The 27918-nt window shown below is 43.3% G+C and overlaps 1 protein-coding gene across 3 annotated transcripts in view; it reads left to right on the forward strand.

Moving 5' to 3' along the window:
- Positions 1 to 27918, forward strand: part of COL26A1 (collagen type XXVI alpha 1 chain) — a 218325-nt gene that overhangs the window by 48820 nt on the left and 141587 nt on the right. For 2 of the 3 annotated variants that reach the window (XM_048824218.2, XM_048824215.2), the window contains exon 3: positions 3522 to 3625. In XM_048824218.2, coding sequence (XP_048680175.2) covers positions 3522 to 3625 — 104 coding nt within the window. The remainder of the gene's footprint in view (positions 1 to 3521; positions 3626 to 27918) is intronic. The other variant, XM_048824217.2, reaches the window with a different exon arrangement.

Here is a 27918-nt window from a genome sequence, read left to right on the forward strand (position 1 = left end):
GATGGTGGCACGTGCATTATTGACACATGAGGGCAAAGCTTTTCCTGTGCTTTTCTTGAAGCATTCAAGGGGCACGTGGCTGGATTGATGTGGGGGAAAACCACCGTAAATAGCTTACAGCATGGGCTAAGGAATCGTGCATAGGACTGGAGCTTGAGACTTGGGTTCCAATCCACTCTGCCACTGACCTGCTGTGTGACCTTGGGCAAGTTCCCCTTCTGTACCTCCTACCCTTTTGTCTTGTCTGTTTCAACTATATGCTCTTCAAGTTTTAAGGCAGTCTCTTGTAATGGATACATGTATTTCTTAGCATGATGGGGTTTCTTGTTCTTGATTGGTTACCTCTTGTCACTACTGTAATACAAAGAACTAGTGCCTAGACTGGGTCCTGACTTGCTTACTGTGACAGGGATAGGATTTGACCCAATGTATTATGTTCTAAACTTAAAATAAAGCCGCACTATCTGAGGTTTGCCAGTGTGGAGCACACAAGACTTGAGTTGGCATCGAACCAGTGAGCTAGAGGAGAAAGGCTCCCTAGACAATTATCAGTCTCTTTAGCCATCCATTGCACTCTCCACCGCCCACCCCACCCCGAATCTCTCCAACTGATGTTTCTCCACCATTTTCCTCCTCCTTCAACTGGTAAGTAGGCTCCAAGAGCAAAAACAACTCTATGTCAATTGGCCAGTGAGTGGTTGTAACATACTCTGATAGTGGATCCACATCCCTCTCATTCTAGTCTTCACCATCTTGTGATGTGCTGATATAACCTCACATTGTGTGGGACATCAGGCTCTGATGCAGTGTCACGTGATGAAGTTGTAATGTTGTCCTGTGACATTGTGCAGACCTCAGTTCGGTCTGATGTTGCAATCTGTCCAAGGCTTGCCAGTAAGAAACTGGACGGCACCATGAACATCCGATTCCTTCCAGGAAATTCAGGATGCATGGTAATCCTAACTGAACCCCAAATCTGTCATGTCCCAAGAAGTGCCTGACTCCTCTTAGTTTGAGGAGTAAACCTACAGCTAATTCCTGAGTACTGTGGTGACTGCTGAGATTCTAGCCTGGCTCAAGCCATTCTCTGCACCTCATAATGAAGTTTGAGAGCGTTTTAACATCTTGGCAAGAACCACGATTTGAAATTGCGGCGTACTTGGAGACGAGCTGGCACTGGTAATGGGACAGAGGCTTTCATCTCCAGGTCAAACACAGCTGAGTTGTTAGCGACAAAGTCGTGATCTTCTGACTGCTGGTTCAGGGCTTAAACCAGGCAAGATGGGCTTTGGGCTGCCACTACAAGACTGAGTCAGGAGGCCTCAGTTCTGTTCCTGACTCTGCAAAAGATGTTCTATGAGACCCTCAACAAGGTGTTTAATGCTGCTGTTCCTTAATTTTGCCATCTGTTTTAAGACTGTGGGCCTGCCTACAGGTTAGGCTTGGTGAGAGGCTTATCTCCTTATCAAAGAACCTGGAAGTCAATACCTGTGGCTGGAAAGTGCTGTAGTGAAGAAGTAGGTGAAGTTACTTGGCTCAGATTGGCCCCGATTAGACAAACATCTTGCTCCTAATTGGGGTGCTTGCTGGCAATTCAGCAGCAAGGCCAAGGACTGAATGGTCCAGGGAGACTACATTATTCTCCCAGGTCAGGGTTGTGGCATGCTGCTGAGGGAGCTTGTGCCGCTGCAGCTCATGCAGTGCCTGTCCTGTGCATAACGGAGAAAACTTGTCCGTCTCCAGAGTGAGCAATCGGCATAAATATCATTTATGTGCTTATAGTAGCAGAGGCCCCCACTTGTGTTCAGTACACGAAGGGGCACCCCTTGCTGGTATGCTTGCATTACTGCTGCTGCTAACAAATTAACCTTACCACTTGTAGTGCAAGACCTTTTCTGATAGGATCCCACTCTGCGACCTGTAGGAATCAAGGTTGGTTCTCATTATTTAGTGCTCCATTTGGTGAGACAAGCTCTTCTTGGTTCACCTTTCTTCCATGCTCAAGCATATAGTTCATCCTCTGATCATGATCATACCGAAAGTGCAAGGGACTTGCTTCCAATGCCGGACTGCCTGTTAATTCCAGCTCTTGTTATAAGGTAGAGATCCCCCTCATCCCAGCAGAGGGCAGCCCATGCCAATAGAGGGAGACTGCACATTCCTTCTGAGAATTATTTTTTCTGTAACTGGCCCTGGGTATTGCAGTACACTAGAGTAATACTGGGCTTGGTGACAGAGCTCCACCTACTGGCGTTTCTAGATATTGCAAGTCACAGGTGGTTCCTGGTAGAATGCAGTACATTTTAAATCTGTCACATGGTGTAAGTTTCCCTAAAAGAATTATAAAGCCACAATGCAGAGTTCCTTAGTCTCTCCCCCACTCTCACCTTCATTCTCTCCTCCTCCTGGCCCTGCCCCAGTTCATTGTATCGGCGTATAAATGAGAGCAAGTTTATAGAATATAACTTTTTTTTTTTACACATGTTAAAACCTTCCATGTTCTCCTGAAGCTTCTTAAAGAGTGACAACAATTATTCCAGCTAATGCAGGGAAACCTAATTTGCTGAATATATATATAGTGTGTGTGTGTGTGTGTGTACACATATATATAATTTTTTTTTGGTAGGGCCAAATTTTCAAAAAAGAAGCTCAGGATTTGCATGTAGTTAATATAGAAATGTGCCTGTGGAAATAACATGATTGCATACGTGTGTCAGGTGATGGTGTGTGCAAATCGCTAGTTGTGCATACGAATGGCTATCGAGACTATCACTAAATGTGTGCACTATGATTTGTATTGTAATAGTGCCTAGATGTCCCTACTGAGATCAAGGCCCTGTTATGTTAGATGCTGTAAAGGAGAACCTGCCCCAAAGAGCTGCTTATAGATAAGACAAAGAAAGGAGGAATTATCCCCATTTAATGGATGAGAAACTGAGGCATGGATTAAATGAGGTCACAAAAGGAGTCAATGGCAGAGCCAGGAATTGATCCCAAATCTCCTGGATCGTATTCGTGTTCTAACCACAAGATGATCCTTGCTCATTTTCGTGTGCACAGTCATGCTCTTTGTATGTCCCAGTGTCGATAAACAATTTGTGTGTTCTGTCTTTGGCCGCTTTCTTGCAAACTGATCCTCTGATATTATGGTATGGAGAAACGGAATGTATATGTGGGACTGTGTTTAGTGAATATCTACCAAAAAAAAAAAGAGTTCTGGGAAATACTGGGTTTGGTGCCGGGGGAGTTAAATACACATGCACTTCTCTTGATCCCGCATCCATTCACGAGCAGAGCCATTTAGTTCAGCAGCGAGTAAGCACAGCAGGATCAAACCCACAAAGTGCCGATTCCCTCACCCAAACCCACCTGGCAACTTTGTATGTTGCCAGTTACAGCTGTTGGGCAGTTGGATGCTGGGATAGTCCCATGCGTGGGACAAAATGGCCCCTCTGTACAAAATGGCAGTGATAGTCTGCAAGATGGGGAGGTGCAGTTTGTTGACTTCTCGTTTGTGTTAGTTACAGGACTCTTATCAGGCCCACGTACAAAATGTCTTACCGAACTGTGACCACCCTGGAGTGGAGGTGCTGTCCTGGGTTCACAGGGAGTAACTGCGAAGAGGGTAAGTCAACTGGAAATCTGTATCTCTTCCCACAGAGTCTTGGTGGGACAGGAGGAATTGGGTTTGGGTGAGTTTATTTTGGCTGAGTTGCTCTTCATTTCCTCACTTCATCATATGTGGGTTTCTCTCTCTCTCTCTTTTCTTTTTCTTCTCCTCCAAAAAACTCCATTAATTTTCATATGAAACACACATTTTTGTATTGCAAGCCAAGCTCTAAAAGGAGAGCATGGCAGGTGAGTCTGGAAGCCATGTGTGTGCCAGCTGTGCTTTCAGAAACCTGCCGTGGGTAGCAGAGCACCCAGCTGTGACTTGGGCATGGGAGTTTGCCGTTGGTGGATGACTGATGCATTTTTGGTTTGATACTCCCATTGTGCTCTCCTTCAGAAACCATGAATCCTGCATGCAAGCTTGTCTCCTCAGGGGAAATGTCATTCACGTTAAATGCAGGAACCCCCCTCCCCCCATCCCACATGAAATGGAGATACATCTCAAAATACATTACCATCAATTACTGAGGTCAATGAAATTGAATCATGAACCGCCACTTACAGCCTCTTAAGTTTATGCTAAAGAAATTGAATCGTTCATCTTCTAGACTGAGCTGCTTTATTACTTTTGTGTCCCAAATTTAAGCCTGGGCAGGTTAAGAGGTAGGCCTATGTCTATCCAAAACACAGCTGTGTCCCTAGAGGTCTATTAACTGAAATTACTCACTGTCCTCACTACATGTAGATAATTTTTAGCTTCTACCATACACAGCACAATTCAGTGTGTCTGCATTTGACATCAGATCTGTCACATTGGGGGGAAAAAAAAGGAACTCATTTTTTCTTGAAAGGAAGAAAGGAAAAGGTTTTCCTTTCTTTTCTCACCTCAACTGAAGATGAGTGAGTGATTTTTTTTTTTTTTAAATTTTTTTGTATTTTCCTCCTTCACTTTCTTTAGCTTATCTGCAGTCTCCAGGGTTTATGAATGTGCGGAGCTTACGCATGTCGTATCTCTGATACGGGAGCATCAAAACTTGCGTCTTGCTATGAATGCCGTGTGGCTACAAGTGGGAAGGCAGGCTGGGTAACCTGGGCCCTGGATTGACATGTAATGAAGGTCTGGATGGGAGTGAGGGCCATTGGCTGTCAAATGAGGAGTTATCAGGAGCTTTCAGCTTCTCTCCTACAAGGCATTCTCTGACCATGTCCTGCCACAGGCAGTCCTGGTTTGTTTGTGCCATTAGGTCATGGCATTAAGCACGCCGCAGACAACTCAGGTGACTCTGCAAACTCTAAATCGTCCTGTGACAGCTGCAGAAAATGAAGAGTGTGGTCCTAAGCTGGTCACTTCGTTGTCATGGAAATAATAGCCTCCCAAACCTCGTGGAAATCTAAACCTAGTAAAGCTACTACAAAGCAGCCCTGCAGCTCAGGTTCTCATTTCAGCAAGGTACTAAAGAGAATGAGTCAGAAAGAGAGAAGGCCTGGAATGCAGTGAAATAATGGCCAAAGGCCAGCTTGGTTTCTTAGCTATCACAGCACTGAATGGTGGCATGGACGTTTGATAGACATGGCAAAGGACCAGTTACTGGCAACACACCCAGCAATGAAGATTCAGCCTGGTACAGAGTTCAAATTGAGCTGTGCAGCCCCATTAGCCCTCAGTAGCTCAGCACAGATATAAGCGATTACAGCTTTGTAAGCGATTCCATAGGTGGAAAAAAAAATCCTTCTCCATCCCTCTCTGTTGTATCCATCTCTGGAGCGTTAACGGGAGTAGAAAGCCATAGATGCTTGTTTGAGAGAGTCAGCAAAGAAGACTGAATACTCATGGGAGCAGGTCTGTTGGACGAGGTGACCATTTTATGTAGCTACTTCTCAGTGGAGAATATTCCTTTCAGGCTTGCATACTGTGTTCCGGAGCGTTGACAAAGTAAAAGTGAGAAGCAGCCCCCTTTTCTCCCATGTTCACACTCTCTTTCAAAACATCTGGAGCAATTGCTAATCCCAGCTCCTGAAAACCGAACCCCAATCAGTAGAACTGCGAGTTGCTGCTCCCTTTCTGGCAATGGCGTTGACCCTAGTGGCTTGTACTGAAAAACAGAGTGAAAATCATCAGCTAAATAACAAGGACATCAATTTAAATTCATCTCTCTTTATTTGCTATTGCTCCGGTAATGTTAGGTGTGTGTTAGTCTCGCTAAACTCTTTCAGCTGCAATTTTCTCTGTATTTTCAGTTTTTGCTTAGTACGTTTGACAGCACTTGGTAGAGGATCAGTTTCCGTTTCCCGTATATAGTTAGTTTTTTCCTATGGGGCGGATATGTGTGTGGGGAACAGCAGTGAAGGATAGAGATCCGATGAAGTGAGCTGTAGCTCACGAAAGCTTATGCTCAAATAAATTGGTTAGTCTCTAAGGTGCCACAAGTACTCCTTTTCTTTTTGCAAAAAAACGTGATTAGGAAACTGCATGTGTAAAAAAACAACTTGGAAAAAGTAGTAATTTGTTCTTCCCCTTCTTCTGATTCCCTTTTTGCTTTCATTTTTTTAAACTGTCTCTTTAAATCTGTGAATGCTTTCAGTGTGGCTGCATGAGTGTAATTGGGGACAGAATTTGCTTCTTTAAAGGCACATTCTGACCACAATATGAAAGTCCTGTTCCTCAGATAATCTCACTGTACTGCTCCATCTGGTTTTATTTAACGTGAACAACAGTGATCACAACTGATGGTCCCAGCTTTCCACTTGCTTAAGAGGAGCCTTGTTTTCCTTCTGTGTCTGGAGGCTGTGGTCTCCTTTCCAAGTGGCACTGCCTTTTCACGCCCAGAGCTGATTACGACGATAGAAAATTAGGGTCAAGCAAAATAATTGTGAGGCAGTTTGGGGACCGTATTGTGGGTGGGCGGCTCCGAGAATGAGAGATGGTGAAGTGGCAAGTTTTAGGGACTCCTCTTTAGGCCTGTGGGACCACTTTTTGGAGTGCAAGGCTCAGAAAGCCCCGGCAATTTGCTCCTGCCTTGATCCACAGCTACAATGCCAATCCCGCTTTTTATGATTCCTGAGCGGTGTCTCTGAAGGAGCCAATGTGGCCTCTCCCAGTGAACAGATTTTTATTTAGCTTCCATCGTAAAAGGATTTTGTCTTGTTTTCTTTAACATTTAAAGGGTGGAAAGACACCATTTCAGTAACTCGGAGTCTGCAGCACAGCCACCCCCCACAAAGTGCTGCTTTCAACTACCGGAAGGGGGCTCCAAAGAGGATGGAGCTCGGCTGTTCTCAGTGGTGGCCAATGACAGAACAAGGAGTAATGGTCTCAAGCTGCAGTGGGGGAGGTCTAGGTTGGATATTAGGAAACACTTTTTCGCTCGGAGGGTGGTGAAGCACTGGGATGCGTTACCTAGGGAGGTGGTGGAATCTTCTTCCTTTTGAGATTTTTAAGGTCAGGCTTGACAAAGCCCTGGCTGGGATGATTTAGTTGGTGGTGATCCTGCTTTGAGCAGGAGGTTGGACTAGATGACCCCTTGAGGTACCTTCCAACCCTAATAGTCTATGAAACCCAGGACATGTAGGGGAGCAGTGATGGTCTGTCCTTGTTCTCCCTGGGTTTCTCTTGCGATGGGATAGTGTGGGATGGAAGGTTGGTTCGGTGGCACTCTGAATGTCTTGAGGTGCTCTGGTTGTCACAGCCTTCTCTTGTTGGAAGTCTGTCCTCCCACAGGGTGCTCCCTCTCCCCTTCAGTAATATACTGCACATTGAGGGAATGAACAATTGTTAAACTCAGTGGAGTATTACCAAGTGTCTTGACCTTTAGCTAATAGGTTCAGTTTGAGAAAGTAACCACTTAACTATCACCAGCTGGCGGGCACCAATTTAATGCTGATGGCTGCAGATTGTTTGGATTAAAATTTATCTCTGGAATTTAACTCTTGCATAGCAGCTGACAAAGAAAAATCTTAGTGTGTGTATGAGTGTGTGTGTGTGGGGGGTTGCTTTACTCAATCTGCTGAATGGGGGACAGCTGCTTTAATTATCCCCTTTAAATCACTCTGCCCTTAGAGGGAAGCTGCCCTACGCATACCCCACCTCTCTCTCCTCCGGGCATGTCAGCATTTGAAAAGGCCCAGCTAATTCCTGCACTGTTTTTGCAGATCTCTGAAGAGCTAATTCATTAGGTGGTTTGCTAGATTCCCCAGATTGCACCAGACCTTAAACTGCTTCTTGCAACAAACCCCTTGCTCTGCATTGGACAAAGAGGGAGACTTGACAGAAATGAGTCTGGTGAGCTTAACTGTCGGTGGATAATTTTTATTTTTCCATTTTATTTTATTTTTATTTTTATTTTTTTAAAACTGGAGCCCTTGCTAGGACAGGAAATGAATCCACTGAGCCACCCAGCCTGCTGAATGCTGATATAAAGAACATATGGAAGAGGGCAGTGCAAAGGTGAAGTGGTTTAGCGATTGCAATCATGCATCAAGCTGATTGATTTGAATCCAAGATGATGCTGACATTTCAACCCAAGCTTGTTTTCTATTTTTCCCCCTCCCTTGATGGCTGAAAGTTCAAAGCCAAGAAGAATCTCCTGGGAGAGGAAAAGGGTCCCTAGTCTATTCAGGGGCTCAGCACTGCATTACCATTAGCTAGCTAGTGAAGACCTTGTTTTACTTTACAAATCTGACTTTTTTTTCTAACTCAGATTTAGGATAGTAGCCAATAAGCTGTTTACCCTTCAAACAAAGTGTTGACAGAGTATTTGGGACTGCTCCCTGCCTAGACTATCCCTCCACTGTTAAAGTGACACTGTGTCTTTAAAGGTATGTTTTAAAAAAAATAATGGTTTTTTAAAAAAAAATATGATCCTGGTTCTGAATGATGATTAACTCTTTCTGGTCCTTTGCATTCTTTTAAATGCTCTTTAGATGAGCATATAACAATTTAATAGTAAAGGGACTGTGTGTGTGTGTGTGTGTGTGACCCTTCATCCTCAAGGATTCAAAACATTTATTAGTATTTGTGTTTCTAGTACCCAGGAGCAAACAGACAACCAACAAGGATTAGAGAAAGTCAGAGAACATGGTAGAGGGGTGTGTGAAAGTGAGTGACAGAGCTGGGTGTGTCTGGGATTTCTAAAGGAGCCTAAGGAATTTAGGCACCCAACTCCCTGAATGTATCGGAGAGAAGGAAAACTCCCCTACCCTTGAAACAAAGGCACTGCTGGGCTGGAATGGGAGAACCAATCTGCTTCAGCAAGGCCACACAGTGGTTCTCACTATGGGAAGGGAAGACCAATTTAAAATTAAACTGGAGGGTGAATTTTAAGCAGGCAGCATATAGTTACATAGGCAGAATTTTGGTTAGGACACTAGGATTATTACTCCTTCCCTCCAAGAAAGCTTTCTTGAGATGGTAAGGAGTCAACATTTCAGTTTTGCATCTCTTCTGTAAAAACAGATGCATTTTTAAAATGCTGTGTCTGGGGGTTTTCTCTAATTTCTTCAATTTAGATCTTGGTTTATATGAACCCAGGGCAGTCCCTTAATCTGTGCCTCAGTTCCCCATCTGTCAAATGGGGGTAAGAACACTTTCCTATCTCACAGGTATTGCAAGGATAAATACAGTAAAGATTGTGAGGTGCTTTGAGATCTACTGATGAAACATGCTATATAAGAGGTAGGGCCAGAGTTCTATACCAACATGTGCTGTATTTTACTTAATAATGGTGTATGTAGGTCACAAATTGCTTTAACATATGTGGGTGAGCATCACTGGCCACTGAATCACATTGCCTCCTTCCTGTGTGCTTTCCTGTGAAAATATTTCTGATGCTCTGATTAATTTGTTTCTCCACACCATTAGCACACGCTGCTTTGGAAATAGGTAAGTTAACATGGTGTAGCTGATTATTCTTGTTGGCAAGGGTTTTTGCCAGTGGTGTATAATTGCTGCTATTTCTCATTTTTCTTTCTTCCATCTCTTGGAAGATTTACAGTAGTACCCAAAATGTCTGAGAAGAACAGCGTGGCTAGGTAAAGGCATGGCCCTGCTTATTCTGTCACTGTTCACTTCTAATACTCTGTTTCTCAGTTGGATTAAAAAGAATCCAACTGCTGTGTGGATCAAGCAAGCCTTCCTTTAGGACAGGGAAATCCTCTCACAGATGTAGATATCTGAACACTGATTCTGGATCAGGGAAGTTTCACACTACAATTTCTGGGCCTGATGCTGATTTTGAATTCACTGGTCTAAATTGGGAGAAATTCAGTTCAACAGATGTAAAACTAACGTGTGCGTGAGATCAGAATTGTCTGTCTTCCACAACAGAATGATCACCACAACCTGTAGGAGCTGGAGGGTGTAGGCTAAGGAGGTTAGAGGAAGACTGTTAACGCTCAGTGTACTGATTTGTTCACAAGAGAACACCTTGGCTTCTATTCCCACCTCTGCTGCTTTCTCACCATGTGACTTCAGGCGAGTCAGTGAATATCATTGCCTTGGTGCATTGTAAATGGTGTATCTGCCAATTGTGCAGCAGTGTTAGGGGCTTCCTTAATGTGTTTGCATCATACCATGGGGTCCTGGTTCGTGACTGGGGCTTCTAGATGCTACTGCAGTACAAATCATTTTGAGAATCCTGTGTGGAAGGGGCCATTTGAGGTAAAATGAAAGACATGTGGTTTAAGTTCTGAAAAAAGAAAAGGAGTACTTGTGGCACCTTAGAGACTAACCAATTTATATGAGCATAAGCTTTCGTGAGCTACAGCTCACTTCATCGGCTGCATACTGTGGAAAGTGTAGAAGATCTTATTATATACACACAAAGCATGAAAAAATACCTCCTCCCATCCCACTCTCCTGCTGGTAATAGCTTATCTAAAGTGACCACTCCCCTTACAATGTGTATGATAATCAAGGTGGGCCATTTCCAGCACAAATCCAGGGTTTAACAAGAACAGATTGATAGAGCCAGAAGAGTTCCCAGAAATCACCTACTACAGGACACGCCTAACAAAGAAAATAACAGAACGCCACTAGCCGTCACCTTCCGCCCCAACTAAAACCCCTCCAACGCATTATTAAGGATCTACAACCTATCCTGAAGGATGACCCAACACTCTCACAAATCTTGGGAGACAGGCCAGTCCTTGCCTACAGACAGCCCCCCAACCTGAAGCAAATACTCACCAACAACCACATACCACACAACAGAACCACTAACCCAGGAACCTATCCTTGCAACAAAGCCCGTTGCCAACTGTGCCCACATATCTATTCAGGGGACACCATCACAGGGCCTAATAACATCAGCCACACTATCAGAGGCTCGTTCACCTGCACATCCACCAATGTGATATATGCCATCATGTGCCAGCAATGCCCCTCTGCCATGTACATTGGTCAAACTGGACAGTCTCTATGTAAAAGAGTAAATGGACACAGATCAGATGTCAAGAATTATAACATTCATAAACCAGTCGGAGAACACTTCAATCTCTCTGGTCACGCGATTACAGACACGAAAGTCGCTATTTTACAACAAAAAAACTTCAAATCCAGACTCCAGCGAGAAACTGTATCCAATTTGCAAATGAATTCCAATTCAGCAATTAACTTAGGCTTGAATAGAGACTGGGAGTGGCTTAGTCATTATGCAAAGTAGCCTATTTCCCCTCCCCCCCCCCCCGATGTTCTTGTTAAACCCTGGATTTGTGCTGGAAATGGCCCACCTTGATTATCATACACAATGTAAGGAGAGTGATCACTTTAGATAAGCTATTACCAGCAGGAGAGTGGGGTGGGAGGAGGTATTTTTTCATGCTTTGTGTGTATATAATAAGATCTTCTAAACTTCCCACAGTATGCATCCGATGAAGTGAGCTGTAGCTCACCAAAGCTTATGCTCAAATAAATTGGTTAGTCTCTAAGGTGCCACAAGTACTCCTTTTCTTTTTGCGAATACAGACTAACACGGCTGTTACTCTGAAACCTGTCTTTAAGTTCTGAAGCATCTCAACCAAAGTTTTATAAGGAATATTTAACATCTCCTTCAAATATACAGAGTGAGCAGCAGACCCCATTACAGTGAACTCAAAATCCTCTTCTCAAAATTATCCATACTGAACATGTAGCTGAGTAACAAGAGGGAAATGGAGGAGATGCCAGGACTAAGTGACCAATAAAATGTTGATTTTTGTCAGTTAAAGTATGTTTAGTTGTAAATTACTCTAAATATTTCACTTAGCTGGTGAGAATCGGTCTTGTCAGTTTTCCTAAGTGACGCATTGTCTGAGAAACACCCTACAAAACTGAAATTCATTATACTTCCAATTGTGTCCCAATACAAGGAACATTGAAATTTGATCTTGTGTTCCTCGGTCTAATTGTGTCTTTTTGATGATTTATAGACTTTTAAGGTGAGCAGGGACTTTTAAGATGATTTTAGTCTCACTTTCTGCATAGCACAGGCCATAGAAGCTTACCCAGTAATTCCTGCATCAAGCCCATAACTTCTAGTTGAGCAACATCCTATCTTTATGAAGTGATGGAGAATCCACCACATCATTTGATAAGGGGTTCTAATAGTTAATTGCCCTCACTATTAAAAATGTTCATCTTATTTCTAGGCTGGGTTTATCTTGCTTCATTTTCCAGCTGTTGGATCTCATTCTGTCTTTGCTTCTATTTATGAGACCTCTTTTCTAGACAGTCATGAAGTTGCCTCTTAACCTTCTCTTTGGTAAGCTAAGTTGAAAAGATTCCTTAGGATGGTTAAAAACTTTTTATAACAGGAATGTTTGTGTTTTCGGGTACTATCAGATTCTCAATGGGAGAGACTTCTAATGTTAGAGCAATGGGCTTGGACTCCTACTTCTAGGGCTTGACTCTGAAATATGCAGATCTGAGTCCTACTGAAGTCAGTGGAAGCTCTGGATGCTCAGCCCACTTGAAAATGAGACTCTGGAGTCTCTCCATGGCTCTGCCACTCATTTTGCTGGGCAAGCAGATTAACCTCTGAGCCTTAGGAAAATGGGGCTATCTCTCTACCTCGCATGAATGTTGGGGCTTAACATTTGCAAAGCACTTGGTCCTACTCATGCCCTGCAAAGTATTATCAACAAACACAAATTGGGAGGATGGGTATAAATCATCTGCTCATCCCATAGATAAAGAAAGCATTTCTAGGTTTGCATTACTAATAGGATGAAGTGCCAGAGAATGAGTATAAATTGGACCTTGGTTTTTAGAAGGGGATCAAGGCCTTTTAAAATTTGGTGAGACAAGTTTGTCAATGGTATAAAGAGGAAACTCTACAGCCTAACTCCTAGTAATAACGCTGTGTTTGCTGGGGGGGGAAAAACGATGAAGCTGGAATAGCAGCAGTCCTCAAAGTTTCTTGAACTAATGGGTGGCGGCAGGGAGTGTTCTGTGGTTATAATAGGGAGTTGGAATCAGGACACATGGGTTCTGTTTGACTGTTATGGGCTCACTGAGAGACCTTGAGCAAATCACTTCTGTACCTCCATTACAAAGCTAGTGAAACTGAGAGAATACGTCAAAAACATTGACTCTCAATTCCGAATGTGTAAGCATTGTGAGTTCTTAAGATGAAAGAAAATATGGATTCTTGTTGCCATTGTACTCCTTTCTAAAAACTTCCATAGGATTTAGGTGACAACCTGAACAAATAGGGAATAAATGATTTCAACAGTTCTTAAATGACCTCTTGCTATGAAAAGCATTCCTCCAAACTATCTGAATACTTACTACCTCTGTTTTTTAAAAAAAACAAAAACAAAAAACCCCTAGATACTTTTTTGGAAAGTGGCTATTTTGGTGGTGGGCTGATAGCTCAGTAACCCCTACTTTAAATTTACCCCAAATTTTGGACACTATTCCTACCCCGCACCCTCCTGATGCCCACCATATTTCAAAGGACTCTGACATATGTTAATTTTAGAGTGTTGAGGAAGGTTGACCTTTAAACAGAACTTTTGACACAGCCTTAACTATAGTGACGCTGCTGCACCACCTCGAACATACAAATATTCAGATCTAGCTACGTACACTGCTCCTCTCTTAGGTTCTGGGGGCTTCTGGAATGGACATTCGAGATCTCCCAAGCTATTTAAAGGGATACTACTCAGTTCCTATACCCAGGTCTCAACTCTGACTGGCCATGCTGACCACTTGGCAAACTCTGGCTTCAGGCAGCGTGTTGGTGTTGCCCCAGTCGGCTCTTCAGTGGAGTTCCTGGAGCGTGTGGTAACTGTTGGAAAGGGGCGCAGCCTGATAGAACTTTCTGACATCTGTGCCTCAGGACTACTTAGCCAGGCTCAAAAACGTTACTCTCCTAGCTAGGGAATGTGTCAAAATCCCCCTGTCAGGTTTCCAAAGATGTTGACACTGTATTCCATCCAGCATCTGAGTTTTCATTTTTATTGGACACTTTTTTAATCTGGTCAGAGGGTAACTTGATTCAGCACCTAATGTCAAAATAGTTGGAATGCTAAATATCTACAGATGTTATCTTAGAGTAATGATGATTAAAAAGCTGCCTATGTTCTATGGCCTTGTCCGCATTTTTTAAGCAGCATTCAAATTGAACCAGTATTTACAGAATCTTTATTTTTGGTAGGTTGTTTGCTTCCTCTTGTGAAATGTTTGAGAGCCTCATGTTTCCCCTGTACTGTTTTCAAAACTCTTAAATGACCAAACCTCCCACCTCCAATGGATGGGTTTCCTATGTATTGCCTTATTCTTTGTACTGCATTGTGCTAAACGCCGTTGAAACGGAGTCGGACATGGCCTCAAAGGGCGTATGGTCTAGGAGATGAGACAGAGAAAGGGTGGGCGGGGGAAACTGGCTGGGAGAGGAAGTGAGTTGCCCGTGGTTGCACAACAGATAAGGGAAAGAGCTGGGTCCAGTGCCTGGCTGAGTCTGTTCGACTGGAATACACTGTCTCCCTGTAGGTGCAGACATCACGGCAGATGCTCTGCCGTGAACTTCTGAAATTTTCTTTTGTCTTTGCAATGTATTTGGCTCCTTTCTCATTAGGATTTGCTCTGCCTCTAGTCTTGTAGTTACTGTCTGAGAGGTGCTGAACATCTTGCCCTCACAGAGTTCTATCGCTCCAGGGACATTTTTATGGCTTCTCTCACTGTGATATGGGAACCCTGGGAAAGGATTTAAAATAAGATTAACCGGAGGCAGTTGGAAATCTGCAGGAACAGTCCTTGAGGAAGCAAGTTGGGTCCCAGGAGCAGAGCACAGAAGAGGTGCCGGGGCTCAAATGGCACCATAGACTTGCAGTCCAGCAGACATGCCTCCCTTTGGCTGTCTTGTAGCTTTCTCTGATGTATGAATGGTAGGAGAGCAGTAGTCGTGATCATGTAACCCTCATGGCTGAAGAATGGCAGAGGACTCAAAGGCAAAGCCTAGAAAATAAAGATGAATTGCTGCGATAGGTCTTGGTAAAATGCATTAGGAGAGGCTAATGCCAAGCATCTGCTTGGTCAATGTCTGGAGCTATTATTAGCAATAGTGGTTTCTCTGAGGCTTGTCCTAATTGCATATTTTCTTTGTAGAGAATTTTTCAAGAGTTGAACTCCTAAGATCGCTTTGCAAAGCAGATAAAGATCAGTCAGAGAAGCCTTTTAGAAAGAACTGGGTGCAAAGGTTTATTCTGCAAGAGGGTTCCTTCACGGATTACAGACAAGCAGGCACATCTTAATTTGTGAAATCAGAGTGAAATTCTCTTGCCTACGCTATGCAGGAGATCAGGCCAGATGATGGTGGTCCTTTTTGGCCTTAAATTGTATGAATCTTTAAGGCGTCCATTCAGGTCAGAGCAGACACTTGGCTTTGATGATGAAAGCTAGCTCTTTGGTCAGCAGCAAATGCTGTCATTGTGGCTCTGATATAGCCCTTATGTGTTTCTACTGATGCTTTTTACAGCTAACCTGCCTTAGGGGAGAATATTGACTATGAGAATGGGGCTGAGTAGAGGGAGAAATAGAGTATGGAATATTTGATGTTAAATTTCTTTTATTTTGACCCAGAACATTTCCATTACATTCATTAAAGGTGAGTTTGAGTCCCTTTAAAAACAGTAAAAGCATGAATGTAGGTTGTGGTGCTAATATTGGCTATTGGGTGTGTTTAAAAATCTAGGAGCATGTAAATGTCTTGGGCAACTTCCTATGTCCGATGACAAACTTTTTACACAGATGTTTACACTATCTAGGAGTCAAAAGAAAACTAATAATTGGAAAATTTAAGAGGAGAATCTTGAGCTAAGTTTATAGCCTAAAAACTCCTCTCGGGAGTGTTTTTTCCTTGCTTACCTTCATAGCTGTTGTCTTACTAGATCCTTATACACTGAATAGGTTACTATTTACTCATTACATTCCCTTCAGAACTTCTGCAACCCCCTGTTAAATTCCCAAGTTTCTCAATGATTTCCTCCCAGCCAGCTTAAAAACTGTTGGCTGACGGTCTTTCCTGACCATGTGTGGTTTTGTCCCCTTCTGATGGCTAGTTTTTGGTTCAAATATTGCTTCCTTGCTCTATTTCTGATACAGCTTGAGGTAAGAACATGCTTCTCGTTGTGTGAGCTTTCAGAGTATTGCACTGAGCAGCATCGGCTGGATTTTATTGGCAAGGCTTTCACTTTGTGTCAGTGGCGGCAGAACCTCTATGTGCTGAGGTCTAAAGAAATAACAGTAAATGAAAGCGTTCAAGACAGGAGGCGACTTCACTGCCTGGTTTTCAAAGATGTCAGCTGGAGAAGACTTGCTAGATAATCCAGTCTGTCCCTCACATTTCAACCTGGTCTGTTTACTAATACCAAAGGTATGAGGTTCTGCAAGATAAGGGAATAACCAGATTGAGGCAGTACAGAGAGGCCTGTGCGCTCCGCAGTAAGCGGGACCTAAGGTTCATGGCAAGATTTCTATATTCTATGCTGAGGCTGATGGAAATCTTGTTCCATCTTCATTGGAAAATCCATAAAATGTAGGTTTTTAATTAAATAGTATACCAAATGCATTATTCTAGCGTCTGTGTCTTTATAAGAGCAAATACAAATTATTGTATGCTTGTGATGGCACGTATGGTCTTGCAAAAAGAATATGGGGAGCAGGGGTAGGCAGGGATCTGATGATGATAATCTTCAAATATTTTAAGGGCTGTTATAAAAAGGATGGTGATGAATTGTTCTCTATATCCACTGAAGGTAGGACAAGAAGTAATGGTCTTAATCTGCCACGAGGGAGATTTAGGTTAGCTATTAGGGAACACTTTAACTAGAATGATAGATAGTTAAGTTCTGGAATAAGCTTCCAAGGGAGGTTGTGGAATCCCTGTCACTACTGGAGGCTTTTAAGAACAAGTTGGAGTGACGCCTCTCAGGGCCAGCTTCTAGGTTTACAGGGTCCTGCCTCAGTGCCGGGGGCTGAAGTTGATGACTTCTTGAGATCCCTTCCAGCCCTATGTTTCTATAATCCTCTGAATTCTGAGCTATTATTACAGGCTTAGGGAGAGGGCACTGCATCATTTTATATTTCAAAAGGGTTTTTTGTTTTGTTTTTGCAATGGTAAGAGCTACGAACATAATTTTAGAAATGAGTTCAGATTCTGAAACACAGTCCTGTGACAAGGAGTGCAAGCCACAGTGAATTCCTTAACTGCAGAATGCACAAGAGAGCTTACGGGGTGCAGCAAGTATGCATGCTAGTATAAAAGTTATACATTAAAGATTTTTGTGATCAGCTGATTTTTACCTAGTTCCTTGCCTCAAATAGTTCAGCTGTTTGAGCAGGATTGAGGCAAGCAGTAAGTTTTCCTCCGAGCTGACATCTTTATTGGCCTGGAGAACATTGTCGTTTCAGAAGATGACACTCCCGTCAATTTGTTTTTACTTGAGATAGATAGTTCCTCTTTAGGTATTTGTTCATCCTGCCAAGAACCAGTGAGTTGTGCCTTTCAGCTAAGCACAGCATTAAATGTAAGAAAACAGATCCCTCTCAGATGTAACGGGAAACTCCTGAACAAACCTTGGAAGTCTTACAAATAAAGCCAGCCTTTCTCAAAGGGAATCATGGTGCGAACCATTTCCATGTCCTCTGTGAAAATAAATCTGGTGTTACTGTACAAAACCCCCAAATGTTCTGAACTTAGTAGGTTAGTATTTTTGCTTACAGCTGTGGCGGGTTTCTAAAAAAGCAGCGAGATAGCAGTGCGGTTGCACCAGATGCTTTTAAAGGCCTGAAATAGAATCCATTTTAGAATGGAGGGGTAAAATAGCATGATGAGGTAGGGTAAGGGGAGTTGTATGGTAGTTGGGGAGAATGGCTTAATGGGCTAATAACAGAGTTTGAAGTATCTAGTGTAGACTCATGACTTCAAATCCCAGTAGAGTCTGCTCAGTCCTTCATCATTCCAAGGTACTGAATATTGTGTAGTTTACCAGGTTCTTTCAGATAAGACTTTAATATCAATTTAATACAATACATTGATATTAAAGATCCAGTGACCCTTTTCATAGGGGTTGGACCCAGTGATCTGACTCTAGTTTTCCCTTTCCCCATTGCTATGTTGTGTACCTGTTTGCTGCTGCTCAGTATCCCAGATACTTTCAGTGGTGGTGTACATACATAGTTTAGGAAATGCTTTAAAAACAGTCTTTTTGTTCTGTTTGTACAGCGGCTAACACCATGGGGTCCTTGCCCATGGTTAGGGCTACTAAGTGCTACGATATTAGAAATAATAAATATTTATTATAAACATAAGGGCTACATAGTATGTTGCACCTTAAAACATTAACTAATTCTCCAAATACCCCCACAAGTTAGATATGCTCTCCATTTTAAAGTTGGGGGGAAAACAAGATAGAGAGGGTAAATTAATACATTCATTCAAATTTTTAAAATTTATGGCACCAATTCCATAAATTAAACTCATACTGTAAACAAAAAGACTGCCCCTAAATATTCCCATCTTGAACAAAAGGGAAAAAGATTAACAAATCTGGCGCAAGGAGTGGGTAGCAAGTTCTAAAATTAAGGATCCCTCGCAGTGAACACTCTCTGCCAGCATCTGTCTTGTTTTATATAGAGGGATTTCCAACTTGAATGTCTGCTCATCTCCGCTGTCATGGTCTGTCGGGGGTGGGAGTGGGGAAGAGACGCTCTCGAACCATTCAGGGCTTTGTAAATGACTCCCCTGAGGTTAGAAGAAAAGTCAGTAGCGAAGCTAGCAATCACATTCAGGAGTTACTGACTGGCTTTTGCCCCGTCCTCTGGATCCAAAGCCACTATTTATAAATAGGGGAAAAAATGTGACCCAAGAAATCATAGATTATGAAGTTTAACGTCCGTTCAATACCAGACAAATTGCAGAGAGCTATTAGTCAATAGTTTTATTAAACACACTGATTTAGTATCTTCTGTTTAACTAGTTTAGTGGATCTTGGAAATACAGCAAACCTAGTGTATTTCAACTTCAGGAAAGCAATTGTTATGGTTTCACAGGGTTTTCTCATGTGGAAAGTGAGAGGAATGTGTATTAGATGGACCGACTTCAAAATACACATACAGTTTGCCGAAAAGAAACCCTGCGGTGTAATTAGTAAGGGTTCAGTTTGTCAGTTTGGGTGGAGGTGTCGGGCAGAGTTCCACAGGGGATTGTTCTGGGTCCACTGCTGTTTGATATTTTCGTTTACAAGCTGGTGGAAGGGATGGAGAGCATGCTAATCAGAGTGGTGCATGATACATTGCTGAGCAGTGCTGGGAATACTGGGTAGGCTAGGATTAAAATGCAGTCGGATGTTGATTAAATTGGAGAATTGGGCAGAAATCCATAAAATTAAGATTCAATCAAGGACACATGTCCAGTAGTTCACAGAGGAAGGAATAATCAAACGCACAAGTCTAGAATGGAGGGTAACTAGCAAGGCAGCAGAACTTCAGGGAAGAGATGGGCTTCAGGGAGGACGATTGAATAAATGAAGCTGCTGTAAATGAAAGGGAGGAGGGGAATGATACTGGAACCTGATCCAGCAGACACTTACTGCCAGGTATAGTGCTCACCACTGATTAGCCAATGGGGGTGCTCAGGGTAGTTAACATTTTAAGGCCTGATTTTCAGAGCAACAGTTCCCACAGACTTCAGCTGGAGTGGTTAGCTCTCAACACCTCTGAAAATCAGGCCTGATTAGTGTTTGCAGAACGGGGTCCTAGGATTTTAAATAGTATAGGAGGGGTGGGTGTAGGAGATGAATTATTTTTAATGAAAATGCTGGTGGTGTATATCTCTTAGTAACGAGGTGTCTGCATCTACAGGATGTGGGCGATGCATTTTATAACTGTGTTCAAAAGGAACAATAGCACAAACTGGCTTTCTTAAAAATTATTTCATACTTGGTAGTCATGAATGGTTAACTGTTGGTTTGCAAGGGGTAGGTAAGAAATGGGCACAGGCCCCCTGTAATTGTTCTCCCTAATATGATTTAGGGTCCATACCAGAGTAATACACACCGTTAATTAACTCCAAGAGAAGTAGAAATATTACAGGACAGCTTTGCTTATAAGTATGTCAAAAAGGGTATTAGTTGGACTAGTTTAGTAGCGTCCTTAAGTTTTTTTAAAAACCACAACGATATCTGGAAAAACTTGATTGGTGAACTTTTCCTGGACATCAGGTGCACTAGTGAGGTTTGGTTGTTGAAGTTCTTTGAATATATTATTTGCAATGTGGAGGAGAACAAAAGGGGAAGGACAGGGATAAGAATATTATTGTTCTGAAGTGTCTTGTTAGGTTCCCCAGCTGTGTGAGCAAGAAATAGCTTAAAGAAAGGCTCTGAAATCTCCTGGGATGAAGTACTTCAATGTCCAGTTGTATGGTAAATTTGTTCTGGCTCTCCTAGAGTTTGTGTCTAGTCTGATCTCCTGACTTGTCTCTCTCTTGGATAAAACATCCGACTGCTCCAAATATTCAGGTTTGCTTTTTCATTTTGAGCTCAGCAGGCATACAGCAATGAGTTTACAGGGTTTTCCAAGTGAGCCTGAAGGGACTTGTTGGCTAGAATTTGGACTCCTGGCAAGCAACTTGCCCCAGCTCTTTTCAGTTATAAACTCCGGCTTCAATCCCTGGCCTCTTATAGATACTGAGCACTGCTGCGTGTCTTTGGCTGATCTGCTGCTGGAAAAGCACAGATGTTTCACAATGCGTAACAATGGGCGCAGCATATCAGAAAGGCAGGATCAAGGTCAGGCTACAGATGCAGCAGCTGCTACATATGCAGCTCTATCTTGATCGGCAAATGCTAAACATTTTTTCATTGGTGACAAATGTCCCCAGGTGAGGAATGCTAGAGCCACTAATGCCAGTGAAAATAACGGTCTTTTTTTGCCGATTTCCTAAAGCTTTCAAATGCTACCCGTGGATAATGCCTTTCCTGTGACCAAATCCAATGGCAGAGCATTACAGTAGGTTTTGTCCTCACTGAGTACTTGTGCAGTAGGATGGAGTGGCTAGAAAACCGTAGCCTCTGTGGAGATTGGAACTGCTGTGGATCTGAGACATTCAGTACAAGCTTCCTCTATTGGGGACTGTGCAACACATTGGCTAAATGTGTTGTGCTCTTGTCTAGTGGCTGAGTCATGTGGAGAAGAAGAGCCGAGGATTGCTATCCGCTAATGTGCTCCTCCTCTACCTTGAGTGTTAGAAGTCTGTGCTTTGGTAATAAAGGTCCTGGGTTTTCTTCTCACTGACTACTCATGGAGGGGGTTGTTTCATATGACTCTTGGTACTCCGATGGACATAGCTCCAAATGCTAAAGAGTGCTGTGTGGCTGCAGGGCTTCCAACTGTTGCTGTAAAATACTGTAGTCCTTTAAATAAGGGGATTTGCTAAACCTTGCTTTCGACATTCTCCCTCCATCTTGAAAAATACAAGGGAAAACTTAAATAAGTCCTTTCTAAGGCTCCTCATCTGTCGGGATGGGATGGAGAGGACTGATGTTGGTTTATAAATAATACATGTGTGCGTCTCACTTGTGTTGTAAAATTAGGAATCAAATAGCAAGAGAGCAGTTTTTTATTAGCCACAAAGGAAAATAAGCTTCACTCAGTATCATGCAAGTAGCTCAGATTCTTTTCCAGCACAATGTAGATGTACAAAGGTGGCTTTCTTGCTGTGTTTATCTTTAGAAAAGTGGGTCTTCCTAATTGATAGTGATACCAACCACGTATTTAGCATTGTAAATCACTGAGTTCTATGGATAAAAAAGGTACGTATGTATCATTATCCATTTTATACTTATGGGGAAACTCAGTCAATTTAAATGGCTTGTTTAAAATCACATGGTGAGCCAGTGGTAGAATCTGGATTAGAGCCTATGTCTCCCATCACCTACTTCCATGATCTACCCACTGGACAACAGTGAAAGCTTTGCAATGTGAAATAGTTACAGAAAACTTAGTAGTTTATTGGAGTTGTAGCAGTGCAATTATTTAAAAAACAAAACTTAAGTTTTAGGATATTAATCTGATTGCTATAGATACAACAGACCAAAAGTCTGTTGCCCTCTTCATATGTGTGACTCTCTGAGAGATGGAAAGATGCATTTCTAAAGTATGACAAAAACCTGGTATTACATCCCCTGCCCTCTAACTGTACACTGTGATGGCTACGTTGGAATAAATAACTGGTGCTTTCTGTCCTTTTGTTTTTGGATTGAATGGGGGGGGGGGAATTTAAACCAAAACAGAATTTTTGTTGGTTTTTCTTGCAAAAATGAAAACCTAAAAAGAATATTGGGGGGGTTGAATTAAACATTGAACCCAGCTTTTGAAATTAAATGTTCCACTTAGGTTTTTCCATAAAAATTCCTAATTTTTATTTGGCTGAAAGGATTTGCTGAATTTGACCCTAACCTGCATTTTTTGATGAATTTACTATTTGGCTGAAAAATTTCTCCTAGCTCAAGTGATGGCTGTGTTTTTCAGGAATTAACTTGTAGGTTTTTGGGGGTGTTTGGGGGCTTTGTTGTTTTGTGTTTTGTGTTTTTTGGTTGACATGGTTTTGCACCTCCTGACTTTCACTTTAAATGTTGGGTTTAAGTAAACCTCAAAACTCAGCAGAAAGTTTCTGCTTTCACCTGCCTTTACAAATGAAACTCTGTGAAAGTGCAAAATTGAATTTGAGTTGACAGTCCACCCTAATTCTGCCTCAGGTCACTGGAAGCTGGTATGGTTTGTAAATCTTGGTGACCCTTTGGACAAACCCAGGCTGAGTTTGGAGTTGTATCAGAACCTTATGTCAGTAAAGCTTCATCAGGCTTCAGTTTTTATTGGCACCATTATACTGAGCTTTACCTAAAGCAAAGTTGGGATGGCAGTGTGGAATGATTGTTGTGCCATCGCTTGTTCGCTCACTTGGGGCCTGATTCGGAGCATCCTGCTGACTTAAATAAGTGGTGAAGACAGTCAGCACCTTGCAGGATTGGGGCCTTATAGCATCCCTTTCTGCAGTACCACTCATAGGTATCCCATAGATGGGGAACTGAAACGGAGCACATCTAACTAGGCATTTATGCAGAGTTCATTCCTATGGTATCTGAGGACCAAGTTTGTTGAACTTGCTCCTCTGAGACCACGGATTCCCTGTTCTTGATTCCCTTTCCTCGCCCGCTTGTATCACATGTGATGTGCTATTCAGCATGAGGGAGCCAGCAGGAGAGTTCAGAGGCTCTTCTGGGCTCAGGGATCTAACCATGTGGACCTGATTGGAAGGATTGGGTCCAAAGACTACAGAAGACTTAAAGGAAGGGAAGGCTCAGTGATTAGAATTCAGGAGACTTGGGTTCAGTTCCTTGCTCTGCCATAGACTTTCCAGTGTGATCTTGGGCAAGTCACTTAGCCTCTCTGTGCCTCAGTCCCCCCTGTGTGAAATGGGGATATAGCACAGGGGTGTTATGAGGATAAATACATTGGAGTATGAGCTTCCGTTACTGTAGGATAGTAGGTAGTCCATGCGCCAAGCAGCTGACAGTCTTCCATTTGCTCTTTGTACAGTAGCCAGCACAATGAGCCCCTACTCCTGACTGGGGCCTCTGAATGCTACTATAATATAAATAATCCCAGCGCTTCTCCTGATGTATACAGAAGGGAGATAAGAATCAGGCTGTGTGTGTGTGTACACGTGCTTTAGAAATAATATACACTGAGAGCCAAACTCCAATTCAGATGTCACATTAGTGAATCCTCAGTTCTCTCTAGGAACCTCTCAAACTGATGATCCAATCCTCCTTTGAGCTTTGATTCCAGCTGAAGCATTGTGGCTGGCTGTCAGTGATGCTGTGTCCTTGCCTACAATGCCTAGTTTAAAAAAAAAAAAAAAAAAGTTTTAACGCACAGATTGAGCTCTTTTCCCCATTTTTATGTATAAATTCCACTTCATCAACGCAATAAGACTCTCCAGACCATGCACTCCAGGGCAATTATCCTAACCCTTCATGTGCTTAAACTCACTTGGCCATCAGCCCTTATCACTGTGGGGTTCATTTCTCTTGTAATAGTGGTGGGTGCATGTCTAAATACATTTTATGGATCCAGAATTCATGGTACAGAACTTACATCTCAATAGCTAGAAGACTCTGTAATATTAATTGATGTCCCACCTGAGACCCAGGCCCTTATTACGCTGTGTTTTGGGATAACTGGTTTATCATACAGACATGCTTCAGGATCCCTGTGTCTCTAGCTGTCCGTCTCCATGCTTGCGCGCGCACACGCCCAGTAGATATTTGCATTGCCCCTTGCATATCTGGCAGTCCTTCACAGTTTAATATGAACCATACCAAATAAAGCTGCCTGAGAATTGAAGATTATCTATGGTATTCATCACTTTTAGTAAGGGGTGTTGGTTTAACATTGGTTTTTAGCATTTGTTAGGCCTTGTCTCCTTGACAGAGAACAACAGACTAAAATGATTACCCAGAACAGCTGCTTAAAAGGGGCTGAGGATATTCCCCCCCCCCCCCTTTTTGCTGACCTGAACCATGGTAACTATAAGTTCTGGTTTTTGTAAACTTACCACAAAACACAAGGCATACCTTAAAATGATGTCATGTCTAGACACTTGATTCAGGTATAAATTATAGAGACAAAGTAGCTTGTTCAGTGGTTAAACTGTAAAAAAATAAAAAAAAAAATTAACCAGATATTTCTGTCTCTCTAGCATTCCCTCTTGAGTATGCATTTCTCTGTCTCTTACCAGGAGAGTTCTGAAACAGCCTCTTAATTTTTGGGATGGTGGATGGAATTTCCTCACCCATTTTTCATTTCCCATTTCTGACTTGTATCTCTAGGGAAAGAGCATCGTCTCCTGGTTAGAGGAGGGGGCTGCAGGGGGGACTTCCATTCTGGACTTAGCCAGCATCACACAGTGGGTGACGTATAGCCATGTTTTCAAACGTTGGCCTGTAATTTTGGATGACAGTTTTTGGGGGACTCATCTTGAGATGTCGATGTGGCTTATTTTCAGAGGTGCTGAGGACCACCAGCTCCCAGAGACCTCACTAGGAGTTTGCATCTTAAGGATAAGGGTGAGTCAGTCCCTGCTTACTACAGGGGTCAATAGTCAGATTCCTTATGAGATTCTACAAAGCTGCCCTGTGCAGGAATAATCAGGTATAGCCCACACACCACTGACTGGGTTGTGCCTAGTGACCATGGTCTTGCAAGCTGAAAGGATGCAGGTGTTGCCAAGAATAGAACCTGCAGCTCCTTACTTCTGTTCTCTGTTACTTAGGCATAACTCATGTAGGAAATACACCTCTGCATATTCAGATGGAATTGGGCTCTTAGTTTACACTTTTATACATACACTTCAACAGCACTTGCTGGTTAATTAAATTAAACCCAAAGTACATGAAAGTCACAGGTTTATCTACACAATGTAATCTCTGTATAAAGGTTCCGTGCCATGAAACACAGACATCAGAGATGGAAAAGGCTTGTTGAATTGGGTACCAATGCAGGACTGTTCTCTACAGCAGATCTGCTGGTGTTTTGGTCAGTCTCAGTAGGAAGTCTCAAGATCAGGATTCTGGGAGACTCTTCTACCACTTCTCCTGCTATTCAGCCTTATTGTTGCCTTTAATAACTTGTATCTTTGTACCACCCTGGAGAATTCCTTCCTTCTCAGTGCTTGTAGACCATTGTCATTACTTTCATTCCCCAGGGCCCAATTCTGGCACCTTTGCTCACATGGAGTAGTACTTTATAAATAGCACAACCGAAATCGAGTGGTAAGGCACTAGTCAGTGCAAGTGTATCCAAGTCTGGCCCTTAGCCAAGCTTGCAACTCTTTTAATCTTTCCTCCAATTTTAGTCTCTCGAGCGTGGTTTCATTTTACTCTGGATTACTCCCACTTGTATGGTCTGGTAACAAGGTTCCCAGATCTGATTTCCTGTCCTCCAAGTGAGGTAACCCCAGAGCCATGCAGACAGACTGTGACTATGATGCTTTTCCATAGGTATCCCAGACTTAGGCTGGCACTCCTGTCTGTCCCATTTTGCAAGCTCCCATGCGAATGTGCTATCTAGTATTGCCCCCAGGTCTCTCTCGGCACTAACCGTTATCTGTGGCTTTGGATGGTTTTCCCTCAGCTGCATCAGTGTCAGTCATTTTTTCCTGGCCTCTCTACCTTTCCCCCTCCCCCATCACCACATAGGGCAGAATTTAACCCAGATTCTATGAGTTATGCCTGCAACCCCATTGGACTCCTGTGCTTGCAGTTTGTAATCTACTGTGTAGGAAGCCTGCTGACAAGAACAAATGACCTGCAGAGTGTCATGTATAACCTCTTCACGGGTTAATGAACGAAATGAGATTGTGTACAGCAATGCTATGAGGTGGGCACTTCTCATCCAAATAGACTTTATTGTAATAAAACCACCTCAGCAACTGAAACCTCTAGGCTGAAAACCCCGCCCCCCCAATCCGCCGTGAGTGCTGAGGTGGCCTTAAGGGCCCTCTTCCGTTTTTATGGCATGATTGTATTTCGTATGGTTGCTTTTGTTAAGTATAGAAGTGCTGTGTTAATGCAGCTCCAACATGCTCTTTGTAGCCAGTGTTTGTCCTAGGTCCCATAGCTCAGCTGTCCACAAATGTCTAATCTTTCCCCCCCTCTCCCCTTTGCACAGTGCGTGGATCCGCTTTGTCCTCCGGGAGAATCCGTGCAGGCTGAGGACTAACTGGAGGATGGATTGGCCAGTGTGGGAGGGGGCATGGAGTGGCCCCACAGGATCTGAAGTGGGTCGGGGAGTTCCATCTTATGGGTGGCTGCACAGGCATTGGGGCTGTAGTCAGGAATGATGGGGCTCGGAACAGATGTTGTAAACTCCTCCCCCAAGTCCCCATTTCTCTTCTGTTGCACCCCCCCATAACCAGCCGGGTTGCGTCTCCTTGCAGGAGAACAGGGCAGTGCCACCAGCTAGATGGCCCCCTCACCTCTGTGGCAGGTGGGCTGGCCCTCTCTTGGCCCAGGCAAGGGGAAGGAGATTGCAATCTCCGCTCTTCTCTCGGGTTGCCTGCCACCAGCCCTTCCGTGTGCTGGCTGGCCAGGGAGGAGAGAGGTAACTGTCTGCAGGGGTTAGAGGTAGTGTGTACAGGCGTTGCAGGCAGCTTTAAACAAGCTACCCCACTGGCTGATGGGGAATGGATCCTGGGGGCCCTGCTGAAGTGGGGCCAGGAACGCCATTCACAGCCCCCTGTCTCGAGTTGCTGGCCCTGAGGGGGAATGTACTCTACCTCCTAGTTCAGATGCCGCCAAGACACGAGTCGAGTGTAGTATTTGAAGAAGATTGCTCTCCTCTATAAACCTGCCACGGCTTTTATTCATCCCCAGGACCGCCGGTGGGAATGCAGTCTTAATGCTGCCCGGGTAATTGGCATGAATCCTGCACCGGAGGGCCCATTTTCCAGACCTATTCTTTGATCTCTGTGCCTTTCCCACCCTCTGCCTCTTAAGGAAGGCTACCAACAAAGGCCAGCTGTAGTCCTGGTTCGTGTGATGTGACCTGTCCCCTACTTCGAACGGTATCGAGACGACTAGTACAACAGGCCACCGAACAGCCATCCGGTAACTTTCTGGCACTGCCCATGGGAGCCTCACTCAAACCAGTGATCTAAATTTCAGCATCTTTGTATCCCATTACCAATCACAGGTCAAAATCAACCAGCCCCAAAGTACTGCAGTGATGCAGAAAGCTGCTTCTGACCCTAAGCTGTTGCATGGTAT

The sequence above is a fragment of the Caretta caretta genome, chromosome 17 (assembly GCF_965140235.1).
Source record: "Caretta caretta isolate rCarCar2 chromosome 17, rCarCar1.hap1, whole genome shotgun sequence".
NCBI classification, from domain to species: Eukaryota; Metazoa; Chordata; order Testudines; family Cheloniidae; genus Caretta; species Caretta caretta.